General features: G+C 42.0%; 1 protein-coding gene across 11 annotated transcripts in view; it reads right to left on the reverse strand.

Moving 5' to 3' along the window:
• Window positions 1-4,787: 4,787 nt before the first annotated feature.
• The window catches only part of FAM13A (family with sequence similarity 13 member A), a 229,449-nt gene continuing 216,412 nt past the window's right edge, over window positions 4,788-17,824 (reverse strand). For 5 of the 11 annotated variants that reach the window (XM_075565797.1, XM_075565806.1, XM_075565762.1 and 2 more), the window contains 4 exons: window positions 16,651-16,734; window positions 11,162-11,367; window positions 10,269-10,370; window positions 4,788-8,863 (listed from right to left, as the gene is read on the reverse strand). In XM_075565797.1, the coding sequence (XP_075421912.1) occupies window positions 8,740-8,863; window positions 10,269-10,370; window positions 11,162-11,367; window positions 16,651-16,734 (516 nt within the window). In that variant the 3' untranslated portion in view covers window positions 4,788-8,739. The remainder of the gene's footprint in view (window positions 8,864-10,268; window positions 10,371-11,161; window positions 11,368-16,650; window positions 16,735-17,824) is intronic. The other 6 variants (XM_075565813.1, XM_075565771.1, XM_075565737.1 and 3 more) reach the window with 5 other exon arrangements.

Here is a 17,824-nt window from a genome sequence, read left to right on the forward strand (position 1 = left end):
GTTAACGGGGGTAATAATGTCCGATACATCTGTATTCAAATTGACCCTAGTGAGTGCGGAAGCCGGACACGCTTGAATAGTATGGTGTGGCTGAAATCAGAGACTGTCTTTGTGGTTGCTATTTCACCTACCAAAATAATGGTCTCATACTTGCTGGTCTCATACTGGCTCCTCTCTCCCAAGTAAAAGCATCAGACTCAAATGAATCATATTTTCAAAGGGAACGGTAAAGGAAGTTAAGGCGGGACCAGGAAAGTGGAGGGGGGAATTGCATTTATAAACTTCTATCAAATTAGATTGATGAAACTGCTACCAAATGACAAAGTTCAGATAATCATCGGTCTCCAGCCAGGATGTAAAATGTCATTGTGATATAGTTAATCGCAGCACTTCGGACCTGAGAAATTTTTGCTAATTAGTTATTTGTATTCTCGTTATATCACAGAACAATGTCACTATTAGCGATGTGACTTTGCCATCATTTTCACACATCCCTGAATAGAGTTAAAGATTTGTTGCTTCAATATTTTAAGATCTTAGTGGAAAATTCCTCGTTGAACTTTACAAACTCCCATATACTAATGACGTTGATCCTATGTTAAATGTTAAATCACACAATTCAGAGAACGGTATTCATGCCTTCAAAAATAGCTTTATTTTCATTTTTATACAAAATACAGCAATGTACAAAACTTTACACATAGCATTTTCTCACTGATGTACATAGAAAAAGACACTCTTTTACCACTCCTTTCGTAGGGGAAAAAACAAAACCACACCTTGGAAATGCTATTAATGTGGAGCTTGCAAAACACCCAGAAAAGACATGGCAAGAATGCTGCACAATTATACAATAGAATCATCATTTTTTTTTCTCCCAATGAAACTTTAAACCCATTTGTTGCTAAAGTGATTTGCTAAACATTGCCTGTTTTCCCTCCATTACTTTTGATCTTAACAGACAGCAAAGACATTTGTATATCTACGCGCACACACACACAGACAATAGACACACATCTCTTTTTTTTTTACATTTATTTTTGTTATAGATCTGGATTAGGTAAGGAAAGTCCTGTATTCTCAGCCTGGCTGGTGTCTTAAATGGAGCGGAAATTTTCCAGAGCAAGGGGCAAACTGTGTTACAGCATATGGTGGCGGTTCAAACTGTTAGGGCACGGTGTCACAAAAACTCACATTCCACTCAGGGGTGCTTTCACATGGAAAATCCCACAATCAGCAGTATCACAGTTTAATTAACCCCTATGAGTCAAGGCTACTGCTAAACAGGATCTCTGCATTGTGGGGGGGGAAAAGAAGGATGATCACTTCCTCTAATACAAGTGTACAAGATCCTGACACCCCATGCCACTCAAATGTAAACACAATAAGTCACTAATGCATACATGCAGCCACAAGCACTTCTGCATAAAGCGTTTGTCAATAGTGTACAGGTTAATGTTTTTCTAGAGAGGGTGTCTTCACTACTTCCCCTCACTCAACCGCTTCTAAGCCCCAAGTACAGTCCAGCCAACTCACTGCATCTTAACCTGTTAGCTGTTACCGATGCTATTACCAAATGAGGTCGATTAATTTCTGGTCCAATATTGGTCATGAAAGAGAGACATCAACACAGGTCGTATAACACAGCAAATGATCCTTCACCCTGAAGGGCCAAGCAGCTAGTTACAGCAAATGCCCATATTATTTCAACGTGTTTTATGAATACATACCAACAGTGGTTTCTTTCATATATTGTACTAGAATACAGGGCCACCAATAAGGGAGGGGGGGGGGGAGGGAATGGGGGGACATGTGTGAGCAGGTCCACCAATAAAAGGGGGGGGGGGGAGTGGGGGGACATGGGTGGGCAGGTCCACAATAAACCACTAATACGGGGGAGGGGAAGAGAGCGGGGGGACATTTGTGGGAACCACTAAGACGGGGGAGGGGAAGAGAGCGGGGGGACATTTGTGGGTAGGTCCACAATAAACCAATAAGAGGAGAGCAGGGAGATTCTCCTATTGGTGTTCCAGGCCCAGCGGCAGTAGGGGACCATGATTGGCTGTGATACTCATGTCAGGACCACGCTAAATAGTGTATTAACCTCCGTTCTACGGCTTTCCCCCCCATTCGCCCCATCTTGACAGGCTTCCAGCACCCCCTCCCCACCCCCATCTCAACAACCCAGGGCCCAGACCAGGACTGCAGTCTTGGGAGCCAGGAAACCCCTCAGCAGGCCTGAGTGTTTGCACTTTCCATAAAAATGAGATTTGAGTAGTTTAATATTGCACTAAAGGACAATTGGAGCCCTTTTTATATAGCGTTGTGTTCACAAAATTGGGACACCAAAATGCATTTACAATTACAGTTGTATTGTCTATAAAGTCTGCGTAGCATTAATATTATGATCTACTCTTCTTATATAGCGCAAAAAAAGTGTAAAATATGTACCTTTATTTTATAAAAGAAGAATTATGTAGCAAAAGTCTTAAAAATGTGTATGACGTTGAGAACATTTCCACACAACATAGGTTTTGTGTGGTTTTTTTTTTGCTGAGGTTTTTCTACAAATGTATTCCCCATATATTGAAAGGTAAAGTGCCCAAAGGTTATTAAGTTTTAGAAACATACGAGGGCAAAGAGAGCAAAATTAGGACTAACATAAGTGACAATATCATAATACATTTGTGAGCTGGGATAATTAATAAAGACCGCTACAGACAGCTCTCAATTAATTTTACAAACAGAGAAGTAAAAAGTCTCGAGAAGATTAAGATAAATTCTGAAAACCCAACGTACAGTATCAATGAACACTGCATCATTTCACCTGTTCACTGTAAAAGGAATTGGATTAGAACGATATAAATACCTAAAAATCTTTTTTTGGGCATATTGCTCTGCAACAATACCAAGGGCTATTGTAAAAAAAGAAAAAAGTTTCATCAATCCTTTAATTTGCTTAAAAAAAAGCAAGGGGTGTAATAAGTGCAAAAATCATGTATTTTCAAACTACTCTCCATAAATCCTCTAGCTGTACACATACCCGTATACATTTCTGTCCATTATTGGTTGTATGCAAATAATTAAATATGCTACTATTTCTAACAGCTCTGTCTAAAACAGTGATTATGTTAATTTAAACCGGGGGGCGCAAGATTTTTTTTTGGGGGGGGGAAGAGGGGGTGCGGTGGTTACAGAGGTTCTTCGCTGATCCCAAAAGCATTTAAATTAAATGCCGGGGGACCACACTAGACCTCTGTAACTCACACACCTTGATTCAGACGGCTTCGGGCGACGCGTGGGTTGCAACCCCGCTGCGTCAGTTAACGCTTGATACAAGGTAGGGGGAGGTGCGAGCGGCAAGGGGGTGCAGGGCTAAAAGCACCCCTAACCAAAATCACTTGCATCTACAATGCAATGTACCTGCATGATTGTCCGGCACAAAAAATGGTGAGCTGTATATACATGTAGTGAAGAAACCACTACCTGACACGATTCCCCCAGTCTCCCTATAGGCATCCAGTTTTCTTTTGTGTCCAGTATGGAACTGGACAGTCCTGTACTTAAGACACTCTGTCCAATAAAAAAATTAGAGGTAATACTGGACATGTCTGTGTCTGGTATTACCACTCTGGATGAAGTGACCTGACCGGCTGGGGGGCCGCAGGATTTCCCTGAGCTAGGGGGCTGGGCAGATTCCTCCATCTTGATTGGCTGCTGCTTCGTAATGCAGTCAATCAGGAGGAGATGGCAGAAGCTGCAGGTTGGGGCCAAGGAGAGGGGTGTGTTGGGGTGTGTGTGTCTCGAGCACGTTGCTCCTTTAACCACAGCAACTAGTGTTTTTGGAGAAGTCACCTTGTGTACCACAAGAAATTCGATCAGGTTCTCAATTATAAAACCACTTCCTTAGTTCTTTCATGGTATGATGCAAAATGCTGGATCACACAATAGGACACAGGTCACAAAACACCTTACTGTATTTTGTTGTGATTTCTGTGACATTGACAAATCTATTCTGCATGTCTGACCTGTACAGTAAGTTGTGAGCTGTCCTACAGTGAAGCCGAACAGTTGCTGATGAAACGGCAGCACGTCCTGCCTCCTATTCTTGTTTTCCTTGCATTATTACACAGTGTAGTCACACTGTTATGGGGCACGGCACTTATTTTTCTTTTCAATTTCTAGCCCTCTTTTATTGGTATCAATTTCTTTTCTGCGATCTATAATCCAACACTGAATTTTGGCTGCATGTCTGGGGACTATAAAATGATGACGAAACCCTGCAGCAAAAACACAGAACACTTTCCCCAGCAAAACAAAAAAAGTTGTCGTAGTGTTTGAATATCTACAAATATGGGAGCTCAAGAAAATAATGGCTACAATTTCAATTAAAAGCTTAAAATTTATAGTCTTCCAATAAATCACGAGATATAACTTCAACCTCCCTTCCCCCCCAATCACACAGCACTTAAGCACAGAATGAGTAGTGCTCTCAGCTTGAATAGCACAGTAAAAGCATGTATGGTTCAAACTCTAGGCCAGTAAATGTGAATTCAGCTTTTGCAAAAGGACACTCGAGACTTATTTATCAAAGTATAATGGCTGGAAAAATGGTCCAACAAACCAAGGATTCCTGCTCCTCGGCAAATGTACTAGAAACGTCCCCACCGAGCATGTGAAGAGGGTTTGGATCATATTTACAGAACAATGCTAAACCATGACCATATGCAGAAATGGCAACACCAAAGGACCTTAAATCAATAAAAAAGTGTTTTAAAAAAAATTAAAAATAAAATGACGTTTAATGAAAAATGACTTCTGGCTCATTTCGTTTGATGGAACACAAGGTGCCTTAAAACGTAGCCCTGTTTCAAATGTGACAACAGCGGAGGGATGCATGTAACGATGGCAAATTGGGGATAATATGTTCCATTCTCAGCAAAGCTGTGGTACGATGCTTAAGTGCGTCTACAGTGAACAGGTTACATGAGGCTCTGTGTAAAGCTAGCTCAGGATCTGCGTGAGCCTGGGCCTCGCCACAGGCACTGCCAGCCGTTACCATGGAGACCCGCTGACTGCACTGCACTGCACTTACTGCTTTCTTTCAGCATGGAGAACGTCGCTGCCATAAGAAAAAATATATATATATTTATTTTTCCCCAAGACTGGAGATTAAAACATATTTTAAGCGCCTTAATCAGCCCGTGATTTCATATTATCCTGTATGACAATGATGTTAACACAGAATGTATTTGTTGCTACAAGTGGTTTTGGCAAAGTGAAACATTTCAGACATGTAATAATTTGCCACATTTTAAAAATGTAATAAAGATGACAGTAACGCCAAAACATACAGTATGTATAATCTTATTTTTTTTTTTTTTTTTAATTAAAACAAATCTATGCTTTGGAAGTTGACTTTTCACAGGAAAAGCTATGTAGCTCCTAACAGGGTAAATAAAACACTTTTACTAAAAGTAGCATAATAAAACCCTAAACAGATGAGATTTCTCAAATGCAAACTTCGGTAAGTTACTTAAAAACAAAAAAAACGAGCTTCTTAAACGGCACCTGGCTATTTAGCCTGTGCTGCTCATCGTGATATGCTAGGTCTTCGAAGATAATCCAAAAACGGAACATTTATGAAGAATACGCCAGAAAATCCAGATTTACAAATTGGGACATGGGGTTCAAATCCCTGAAATACCTCGGGTTTCATTGCATCCGCCAGTTCTATCTTTCCTATATTTCAGAAAACATACAGGGTCTAAATATCAATGCAAAATTAGTGCAGTCCTAGGGCCCCAAAAAATGCAGCCAGTGAAATAGATTAGCATTTTTGTCTTACTTGGGTACATCTGGTGAAATGTATTTCCCCCAGAGCATGACTAGATTAGTCCAGCGTGTGTAGAATCAGACACCTTCATCATACATTCATTCCCACATCTCGGGCACACTCACTTATGTTTCATTGCACATGAACATGCTTAACGTGGCTTCTTTGGCTCTATTCCAGGGGTGTCAAACTCCGTCCTCAAGGGCCACCAACAGGCCAGGTGTTATGGGTATCCCTGCTTTAGCACAGGTGGCTCAATCACTGATTGAGCCACCTGTGCTGAAGCGGGGGTATCCATAACACCTGGTTTGTTGGTGGTCCTTGAGGACGAAGTTTGGCACCCCTGCTCTATACACTTTGTGCTGCTAGCAAGTCACCAGTAGACCTGGGAGCTCTTTTGATTCTGCATGAATTAGAGTACTCGGCAAGATTGTATCTGCGATATATGATGGTATTTGGAGATGGCGTGGGCCCTGCATGCGTCTCAACTCAAACTCATTCCGAGGACGCTGCTCTCATGGAGCCATCATATTCACCCACCTTATACAGAACTATGGCCTTTGTCGACTTCTACAGTATTACACACTTGAAAAGTAAGTGTCACTCTCCTATACACATCAGTTGCTCCCACTGTATGGAATAACTGGAAAATGTATTTATAAAGAAACTTTTAATTGCAAAGCCCACAAACCTGCTTTACTGCATAATCACACTGCACTTTCAGGGGTTCCTGTTTTATGTGATGCACTCTGGGTAATGCCATGCCAATGAGCACTCATAATGCGTTACTTTTTGCTTCTCTCCACTTTAACATGGATCCTTTTAAGCTTACAGATGTAGTAGTCGTTACTGCTCCAGTTTTTGCTAAATTACGCTATGTTGTTACCCGCAGCTCAATTTGTTTTAGTGGAACGGTCAATTGCGCCAGCGGTTACACAATATTGTGCGAGAACCGGAGTGCCAATGTCTGTTGCAGTACAGCACATCTGCTGCATGACAGCTTTCAAAGCACGACCCCTGAGACATTTAAAGCTGCAGCAATATCTTACATGTGTTTAAAAAAAAAAAAAAAAAATCAGTTCTGTACTATGAGAAAATACTTGCAGTTTTTTTTAAAACAATTTTTAATTACATTTTTAATGTATTCTAATGTAGCAAGGATATTTGTTTCTATAGCAACCATTTATAAAGTCACATCCCCTACCCCTTCTGAGACAGGCTCTGGTTCTTGAGCCCTGTCCTCTCTCTAGCAGTGCACCAATTGTATCTAGTAACTGCCTGGTCACATGATCTTCCCCACAGAACTTTGTATTGTGGGTACTGTTTTGCAGCAATAACTAAATTAAATAACCCCAAGCAAAGTGATCAATTACAGGAGAATGGATCAATCTGCAATTTAGCTAATCACTTTTAACGGCAGCTTAAACTGCAGCTTTAAAGCAGCCATTTTTTGGGTAGACTGTTAATATGCACACTCTAGGAGGTTGCCCTCCTGTTGCAAAGAGAGAAGGGAATAATAATGTTCTCTATACTCCGTTACCAGTGGGTAAAGTGAGGCACAGGGATTTGGTAATATACCATGAAATGCAAAGGGACAAGAGAATGAATCCACAAGATTCTGTTTTCAAGGCTCACACAGGTACCTGGATAATAAAATGTGACTAATTCTAGTGGAGAAGCACACTAATACAGTCATATTATAAAAAAAAAGGATAGTGCACGCTGCAGAAAAGTGTGGGAGTGGGGGGGAGGAGGGAGATAAAACTTGCACACATTTAAACCCAAAGACATAAAAGAACTGAATCATAGGATAATCTATTAACAGAAAGATTGATTAATCAATATGTGATGACAAAGATCTAAAAACAATATAATTTCATGAAACAACTGTTCTTCAGATAGCTATGCAAATTCTACAGCCTGGTGAAACAGTGACAACTCATTCTCCAACCAGCTCGAGCCCCTAATGGCAATCGGTTCCTTGATTGTGCCGATTACATCTTGGAGATCTGGCTCCAAATTGGGCCAATATTGAAGTTGTCCTGCCAGATATCACGGCTGTTGACATGTCTGGCCTTTTGGAGGGTCGGGGTCAACACCCGACATGTCGCAGTCTGCAAAAGCAAAACTCTCTGCCCCTGACGGGAGACCCGCGTAGTGCTGACGTCAGGCAATACGCTGTCCTCGATATGTATCTCCGTAACACAACTTGAATGCAGAGCCACATGCTTCATTTCATCTTGTTTTGAACGAGGCATACTGGACAGTATGAGGTGTAACCCCCATCTGGATGGACACCTACTCAATCTACATCCATAGTGGGTTGAGAAAAAAATCTTCATAGCAGCAAAACTGCGATCTGTGTGATTGCTATATTATGGGCAGGGACACCACTGGCCAATTTGAGCAAGTAAGGATGCTGGCCATAATCCAATAATCCATGCAGTGAATAACAATGTAGTAAAAAATAATCCTGCAAAAAGGATTAGAACAGGACAAAGGCTACCCAGTTTAAGAAACTCTAAATAAATTTGCCTGATTCACATTTGCAAAACCCCCTCACTGTAGTCGTCGTACCTTGGATCTGGAGTGTCCCGTGATGCAGCCGTTAAAAAAAAAAAATAACTGAGAAGCTAATGCCTCGTGTTAGTATCAGATATTCCAACAAGATTAAAGATTGCAGCCCTACTATTCAAGCCATTAGGTCTCTTTATGCACTATGAGCAAACTGCCTTGTTTCTCTTCTCTGAAGCATCCAGTCCAGATGGACGCTCTATGGTTCACCAAGAGTCTGGACCAAGTGGCAGTTCCCCCGTTGAGAACTCGACGCGGTCTGCTCAGTCACTCAATGTACTGAAGTCTTGGGATATAAGCTGTTCTGGTTCAGGAAATGTCTCTCCACATTACATGGTCTTTGAAGTATCTCGCTTACTGATTAGGACCTCCAGCAGCCGGAGCTTTGCCTTCATCTGCTTATACTCACTATATTCCTCCGCCATGGGAGGGCGGTCTTCTTTTAGAACAGTTCTAAGGGGAAAGAAGAGACATGAGGCCAACAGATGAACCAAGTGTATGCCCTAAAACTGTAGCATTAACAGGACTGCTCCACTCCTAAAGTGGATGTACATGAAAATACAAAACCAACAAACTTAGAAAAAGAAAACCATCTCATGACAACGTGACAGCATTTCTTAGCTGGCCAGGGAGTTACACTATTTGACAAATCAGACGTATAACACGATTATTGCAGTTATTATTTTTATGCAGATCTCAGAAAAGCCACTGCCACCTTCCCATGTAATGCGCTCCAGCCCCATCTCTATTACAGAAATAAAGAAACGCCTGCTATGAAGAAGCTGGTGAAAGCAAAGTGAGAGGCATGCGAGGTTGTGCGTGTAGCGAGGTTCTGCAGATTCAGAATATACCAAAATGATAATTTCTCCGAGAATTTGCGCAATTGATACAGAAATACTAATTGAAGGAAGCATTTTCGTAAGGGAGAGAGTAGAAATCTCTCCCGGAACGCAAAGTTTACAAAAAAAACAAAACAAAAAAATCCCCCCCCCAAAAAAACACACCTTCATAAAAACCATCCACAAAAACAAATATTAGCATTGATGTGCTTCACACCCATCACTTAAAAGTCTTTAGCTATTTCCCAGGACATGTTCACCAGCAGTGAACATATGAATAACTGAATGAAGGGTAGCATGAGCACCTCCAAATATGATGCATGGTATTCAATGTAATATGAGAATGTGCTCTTCTCAGTGACAGATACATTGATGTGTGCTAGAGTTGTAAACAAAGAAAAATAGAGTTGTAAATCCACACTCACCAGGATTCACTAATCTCCTATACGGGCAATCGCAAGACGATACAGCATTAACTGCTACTGACGTCAATGGCAGTTAAATCAGTATGGTGGCCTCCAAATAGGCCAACCTGATAAAGTGCTGTATGATCGGAGGTTCTTACCTGGGTCATGGGGCCTCACACTATAGGTCGGAATCTACCCAGCTTTAAAAAAAAAATGTGTTTTTACCATATTTTATTGTGAATTAGGATATAGGACAGAGCACTGTTCATAAAACACAGGTGAGTTTTAGTACTGTTTCCTGGACATGATTGTTAAAAGGCTGCTGCAAAAAGCAGTGTTTTGGGACCGATACCAATTCTTGGTAAGACAGCCAACCTCTGAACACAACAAGGTGACAGTGATGAAACAGAGCCTGACATATGTACATTGTACATTACATGGAATAATGGAAGCGGCACAATGACATTTAATTAGAATGAAACATCTCTATTGGGAAAAACCTTAGGCCCGGTGATTGTCCAATATATTCAATGCTGCTGCTTTAACAAAGAAAAGGTGTTGACAAATCACCTAAATGTTTTGCATATATTGACGTGCAAAGCATTCACTCACCTTCCATTCTGCCTAAAAAAATTATCCTCAAAGTCTCTGAGTTTTTTTCGGATCCTCTTTTTGTCTTCCCTCGCTTCCTGTAGCTGCACTACAAGTTCTGGTCTGAAAAATTAAGGAACAAAACATACAACAATTTAACCCCCCGTTACCGAATGTCACCCGATGTCCTTCTTTCTCCTTTCTTTAGTATCTTGAAATATTGATCCCTACACTGCCACAACTTTTATGTAAGTGTCCAAGCAGCACCACTAGGGTTGCCAGGTGGCTTCTCCAAAAATACTGGTCACAATGGTGAAAGGTGAGACGCGTTCGAGAAAAGTCGGCGGGGAGGTGTGTTATTTATTAATGATCTGACTGTTACGTAATTTTCCCCCTAAATTTCTCTCCAAGTATGCACCAATTTGCACCATTTCATATTCTATTTCATATAAAAATTCTGGGAACGGATCGCCCTCCCAAGCGTTTTTATATGAATTAGAATATGAAATGGTGCAAATTGGTGCGTACTTGGAGAGAAATGTAGAAAGAAAATGACGTAATGGTCAAATAATTTATAAATAACATATCTGCATTCATACAGGCCTATGGTGAGTAATACAAATCGTAATGCTCTTCTTCAACAAATTCCAAGATTGTTGCAACCCTCTTCAGCCTCTATCCCCCCTCCCATCACCCAATCTCACCCCCCCCCTCACATCACCCATTCTCACCTCCCCTGCCCAGCCCCCAAGCAAAAACCCTGCTCCCTCCCTTCTCTGAGAAATGCTGCAGCCCTCCCACACTGGTCAGGTCACTATGCCCCAAGAGGTATCACTTTGCCACAAAGCTAGCACCTTGGGAAAAAAACATTTAAAGGTTAAAGCAGACGGGACACCATAGATCTGTAGACAAACCTGACATACACTGATGCAGAATGAAGGTTGCCGAGTCCCAAATCCTGGCTGCTCTTTGAAGGTGTCTTGTCGTCCACTGGTGAGACAAACCCATCTGCGTCATCCTCCAGCTGATCCAAGAAGCTACGTACACTGAAACCTGGCTTTACGGTAACGGTGAAATCGGTCTTTACATTGCTGTCATCTTCCGATCCCTCTTCTTCTTCCTACATATCCCGCAGATGGAAAGAAAGCAGAGGAAACTATAGGGCGGCTTAAACATTGACACGCCAAGATAGTTGAATCGGCAGACTGAATGTGATCAATGTGAAGGTCTTGGGAGAAGCAACAGAATAAACCAAGCCTATTTCAAAACAGATTAGTCCAGGGCACCAAAATACAACCAGCACATCGCTAGTAAAACAGAGGTAAAGGCACAGGTCAGAATTCCTTAGGTGCAAACGTTTCACATTTAGTCCTACAATTCAATACATAGAACGTGTAAATCATACAAAGAGCGATATTCCAAAATCCCAAAGACGTTTAGAGGAAGAACTATATATCTAGCACCTGCAAATCAATGTTATAGCCTCAGACCTACCCCTCTAAATAATAAAGTGCAGAGGAATTGTACAATAATAGCTACAGCTCCTCGTTAGGCTTGAGGTAGCATTCTAATACCTATATATTGGGAAATTAGGGTGTATTGATGAATTGATCAGTTGCCTAGTTTAATAAAATACTACACAATCTGATTAATTGCACAGGTTATCTAATGTAAATAAGACCCTGTAAAACATCTGGTGGACATGGTTTTGTCAAAAATGAGAGTCTTTTTTTATACTTTTAAATCTCATAAATAATATACACATCTGTGATAGGGAAGTCCTTTCTACAACATAACCCCGCTGCCTCTAAAACCAAGTCTCATTCTTGTTATATCCTACAGACCTGGCTCGGTTAACCTCTTCGCGGAGAGGAGGGCCAGTGTGTATCGGAATGGGTCATTTGGTCGTGGCCGTCTCGCCGTGACCAAGTCCCTGCTGGCGTTTGGCCGGAGGGGGATCTTCTGCCGCAGCTGCTCCCCGTTTTGAAATAAGGTACTTTAGGGGTTAGGGTAGAGGGTTAACTTTAAGGGTTTTAGGGTAAAGGGTTAAGGTTATTAGGGTAGGGGGTAGCGTTAGTATTAGGGGTTAAGATTAAGGGGGTTTCAGGGTAAGGGCTAAGGTTACTGATTTACCTTAGTGTCGAAGCGGCTGTCGGCAGAGGATCACTGGCGGCAAAATGCCGGCGGAGATTTGGTTGCGGCGATATGGCCGTGACCAAATTTCCTGGACCGCGGTGCGTTGCAGGTCATTCTGGAGCCAAAAGGCTATTCAGATCTATTGTGCGCATGCGTATGTGAAGAGGAGATGCTCGGAGCTGAAACTTCACAAGCTCGAGTCGCAAGATGGCGGCTTGATGTATGAAATGATAATTGAGTCATTAGAAGCCTGGGGCGTCTCTCTCCTTCCCTTTTTTTTTGCAAGCGCTGTAGACATTGTGGCCTCTGGGGTTATGAGTTTGGAAAGGACAGCTTCTCATTGTTCAGATTTGCAAAGCAATTTGAAAGTGGAGTTCTCAATTATTATATCACAAGTATCCCAATTTTCCTGTCTTTTTTGCCTGTGGACCTTTCTCAATACATGAAAAGTAATGTACTGTATGAGGAACAATGTATACCGCATTTTATTAGTGTTTTTTTTTTTTTTAAATCTTTTTCCAAGTCTTCATTTCAATGATAAATTAATATAAAGGAAGCCATGCCCATTGGCATTTACAACCACAAACGTGCTTTCATGCAGGGCCGAACTCTCTCTGTTACAGAAGGAATGCAGCTGCAGGCGGAAAAGAATGATGCTATGGGTTTAAAAAGAATGTTTCTGAAATACACCGTACTGAACAGAGCAGAGCCGTGACCAGGCCAGGTTAAACAAATGACCAACCCCAGCAGAACCGGCTATTAATAATCCTCTGTCTAGTGGATCTACTCTGATTTAAGCTGATGCGTGAACCATCCCGATGAAAATGTGGTAGTATGAAAGGATGGCGTCAAGCATTCCCCAAATAAAGTGGGTTCAATGAAGAACTGGGAAAATGTATCTTTTGAGCTGCGTCGTTGAAGCGGCTACAGGCTGAAATGCCCAGCAAAGGGGTAGAGAAAACAGTCGTCTACTGCATATATTTACTGTCGGTAGCGAGGATCAGGGGAGGTTACACAATGTACTGTATTATTGATGTTATTTGAAAACGCACAAGAAACGGAGTGGGGAGGAGGCCATTCATACAGTGGCATTGCAAACAGTTATTTTATACACTTGTGGTGCCTCACCCAAAGGACTTGCGTGCGTGTATGTATCTACTGATGCAGCGGACGTTATTCGAACACTTCACGCGTCATGTACATCGGAATCCCGATTTGAAACCGCGGGATGAATTCCAGCCTTCCCGCGCTAAGATGCGAGCGCGGCGAGTGCAGAAAAATGAATTTTAGTGTTCTGGCTTTTACAAACATAAAATTGACACAGTAGCACAGTAGCACAGCACTGTACACATTACAATTCATTCATTTTATTGCAAACAAAGAAACAGAATCCATGAAATTCAAACAAAACATCCGCGATAAGCGCGGGTGCCTGGTGCGATTGGCCGCGTTCATGCTGCGTGGGGAACAGCAGAGAACTCAAAATCGGCGCTGTGATGGGTTCAAAAAACGGCCGCTGCATCAGTATCAAAAAGAGTTTGATCCGCTCTCGTGCTTCTAGTTGCTATGTAGTAAATGGTAACACCGTATCCTCCTTGCAGCTACGGTGTGTGGGAGTCCTCCCAGCTCCTACAGACTCCACCGAAGGATGACTCCGTGGTTATGACAAGAAGAAAAGGAACACAGAGCGCAGTGGGGGTAAGTAAATTGTACAAATATAAAAGTAGTAAGTAGAGATTTACAATTCAAATGTATAAGTATCAGTGGATTGAGGGTTCGTAGGGCCCGTTCAATCGCCGGTTGAGACGCTGGGAGTAGGATGTTCCTCGGACTACATGTCCTGCGCACTGGGACCAGCTGTGTGTCGGCGGTAGTTCGTACTTCCGGGTTTGCGTCTCAGACGTGCAGGAGCCTTGCGTGTCTGCGATGGGATCGGTTAGATGTTGCGGTAGGTACTGATCAAAAGCCTGATGAAGCACGTGTGAAACGTGTAGTGGTCGAAAACACAATTGATGAGGTTCAGTACCTGACGCAATATCTAACCGATCCCATCGCAGACACGCACGGCTCCTGCACGTCTGAGACGCAAACCCAGAAGTACGGAACTACCACCGACACACAGCTGGTCCCAGCGCGCAGGACATGTAGTCCGAGGAACATCCTACTCCCAGCGTCTCAACCGGCGATTGAACGGGCCCTACGAACCATCAAGCCACTGATACTTATACATTTGAATTGTAAGTCCCTACTTACTAATAGATATCTCTAGATCTCTCTCTCTCTCTAGATCTCTCTCTCTCTCTAGATATCTCTCTCTCTAGATCTCTCTCTCTCTATATATATATACACACAAAGGTTTTTTTAGATGGTGATGTGTGTATATTTAAGGACGCTAACTCTTCATGTTTTGTATCTTGAGAAAGGTCCCCTAAAAGGATTGAAACATTGATAGATATTATAGTAGAATAAAACCATTAAGCTGTTAATCACCATTCTACTTTTGGAGGTATACAACTCTTGTATAATGCATGGATCATGGGCCGCAACTTTAGGAAGCGGAGCAGGGATTTAAAGCCTTCTTCTGAATGGTATTGTCAATGAACTGATAAAGCACTTCTTTAGAACAAGCAGGGGGGGGGGGGAGGGGTCATTAAGTGCCTAGCAAAAGGAGAAAGGCACTTTGGTGACATGTAACCGGCATGGTGAGGGAGAAGGCCTTGAAGGGGAAATACAAGCAAACGGTAAAAACAGCACTCTGAGAAAAGTTGGAGCAGGGTTTTAGGTCAGAGAGTGTGATTAGAGCAGCCAAATCCGATGATATTTCATTTGCATTGTGCACAGAATTGGAAAATAGTTTCTCACGCAGGCTTCTACCACATCATGTGCAAAATGGGTTGGCGACTAAGGTTCACCCAGCCAAATAACAGTTTAACAAACTAAAGTGAAATCATTCCAGTAACATGTTTAAGGGGCTCATCTGGGTTACCGATACTTTTTTTTAAACCCAAATCTGACATCTACTGTATAAGTATTTTTAATTATTTTTTCAAGTTAGACTTGGGAGGTTTCATTTCCTTCTGTGGGATGTCACTGTGTCTTCAGCAAGTGCTTCTACAGCCAGAGTTCCCCCTCCCCATCCGCTTTAACTTTAATAGTTCTCTAATAAGGACAAGGGTAAAGAAAACACTTAATTGACAAACAGTTTCCCCATTCAAAGGCCCCATAGAAATTAAACTGTCCGACTATGTGGGATTGCACCTCTAAACCCTCAGTGAAGAGGGAATTAAGAACTAGTTTTACCAAATGATGCCTTATAGCTTTCTCGTAAATGGCCATAATATGTTTCATGGCTTAGCTTAGTAAATGAATGGAATGTAAGGGGTGATAGCCGGAGTCCTCGCTGGAGCTGAGCGGGCGGCGCTTGCGGCGGTTACTTACATATATAGATATATGTAAGTCGACGCTTGCGCAGAGCGTGCGGCACCCGTGTGTGGGCACACACGCTCACCCGTGTTCGCCGCTTAGGCAAACAAAAAAATTATACTTACCCGCGCGCTCAACTACCCGCAATGCCCCCTGCTCTCCCGCGCGCGTACAAGCAGGACACCCGGCGCTCATGCTTGGAGCGCTCTCCAAGCATGAGCGCGCTCAGAGCCAGCAGGGACTCAGCCTTATGGTTCAGCACCGCTTTGTAAATATGAAGTCTTTGGAGTTAAGCAGTGCAGGGATAACACAGTGCAGGGATAACAGTTAAAAGCTATAAATGCATTAATATTTTTAAATATGAATTGATATATTGAACTTTTTAACTCGGAAAGTCCCATCTTCACTGGTGGTATGGACGGCTAAATGAGAAACATCCAAACAAGAAAATATACCACCGCCCGCAGAGAATGCAGTTTGTCTCTGCAGACAGTAAAAAGATTACCAGAATTCCCAAAGGTTTAATCATCTTCATATACCGTAGCAAACAAGATGAACACGCAATTTCAGCCAGGAGAAAGCAAAGGAACAGGAATAGAAGGGGACAAGCTGTCAAGGTTCTCCAGCAATGTGCACATATAAAAGCAGAAACAATCAGAGCGAGGGGTTATGTGCAAGTTTGGAGGCTTGTACACAGCTACTCAGACAGCTACTGATTTCTGGTAAGCACTGCAATGAATCAATGCACAGAGTACAGGAACACAATCAGTATACGGTTTGATTATTTGGTGTGATTTTGATGCAGATTTAGCAGTTATTGTAATTAGCAGCGGAAGTCTTTCACCTTTACCTCCTTGAAGAAGGATGCTGTTTCACCCTCGATTATTGGCTGCAGCAAAGGGCTTCTCCGCTTGCTTGAGGGGGATCCCTGTGATAGGTGTTAACAGGTATGTTGTTACACTGTGAAGCCCTCTCTATTTCACCACCCCAAGCTCACCTTAGCAACTATTGCTTCTATGCCGCCAATCAGCACTGGCAAAACAGCTAGCCAGGCAGAACACTTAGAAGCCACTCAAAAGCAGAAGATGACGATGCTGGCTTTTATAAAACAGCGGTGTAAAGACTCCCTTATTGATACCATGAATAAATACAAATCGGCTAAATCTAACACTTCTAGATCTAACACAAACATTTTATTACTCATATAATCCGAATTGTATTTCTTTTTTTATTCAGTTCAGATGAGAACACACATTATGCCCTAATATAATTTCCATTAGCAATACATTTAAAAAAAGGAGTTAGAATTGAGTTTACATAACCCACTTTACATATGTTGCAGCTCTGAAAACCCAAATACCTCAGTACGGAGCAACAAACAAGTCCTTTTATGCCCTAGGATATATTTGGAGTTTTAGAGTTGCAACACGTTGTATGAGTCGTGTATTAAATGGTTGGTACTAAACATGATGGGCTAGGGACACTGAACAGTGTCTGCGGGACATTCTACAAACCATTCATCTCATAATGCATACAGGTCAGTGTATTCACTGCAATTCAGTTACAGGGTTAGTTTTCTCAGGAGTATCACTACACATAATTCATGGCCAAAACACTGACACTTGGCTACATGTAGTTTGTGAATGGAAGACGAGGAGAAATCGCTCCCTTTGGGAGTTGGGTAACTACAAATAAACAGTACAAAATGAAGTGACTCGCTTCACCAAATACACCGCATTTCCACTTAAAATATCATGTTACCACACAGTATTTGTAATGGTATAGCGATGTAAAGTTCGGATGAAGCGGGTAACAAGGAAAGGAGCAATATTCTTACACCTGGTATAAATATCATGGTATAAATGCTCCTTTTCAAGGGGAGATTGTGTTCACAGAATGCAAATCGGGATCAGAAGGGAAGGGAGTTCCACTTTATTTATTATATATATATAATAAATAAAATTAGCCCCTTATCAGCCTTTCAACTATTGTTTGTATTCATTTCAGACAGGGAGGAA

This window comes from Ascaphus truei, chromosome 1, assembly GCF_040206685.1.
Source record: "Ascaphus truei isolate aAscTru1 chromosome 1, aAscTru1.hap1, whole genome shotgun sequence".
NCBI lineage: Eukaryota > Metazoa > Chordata > Amphibia > Anura > Ascaphidae > Ascaphus > Ascaphus truei.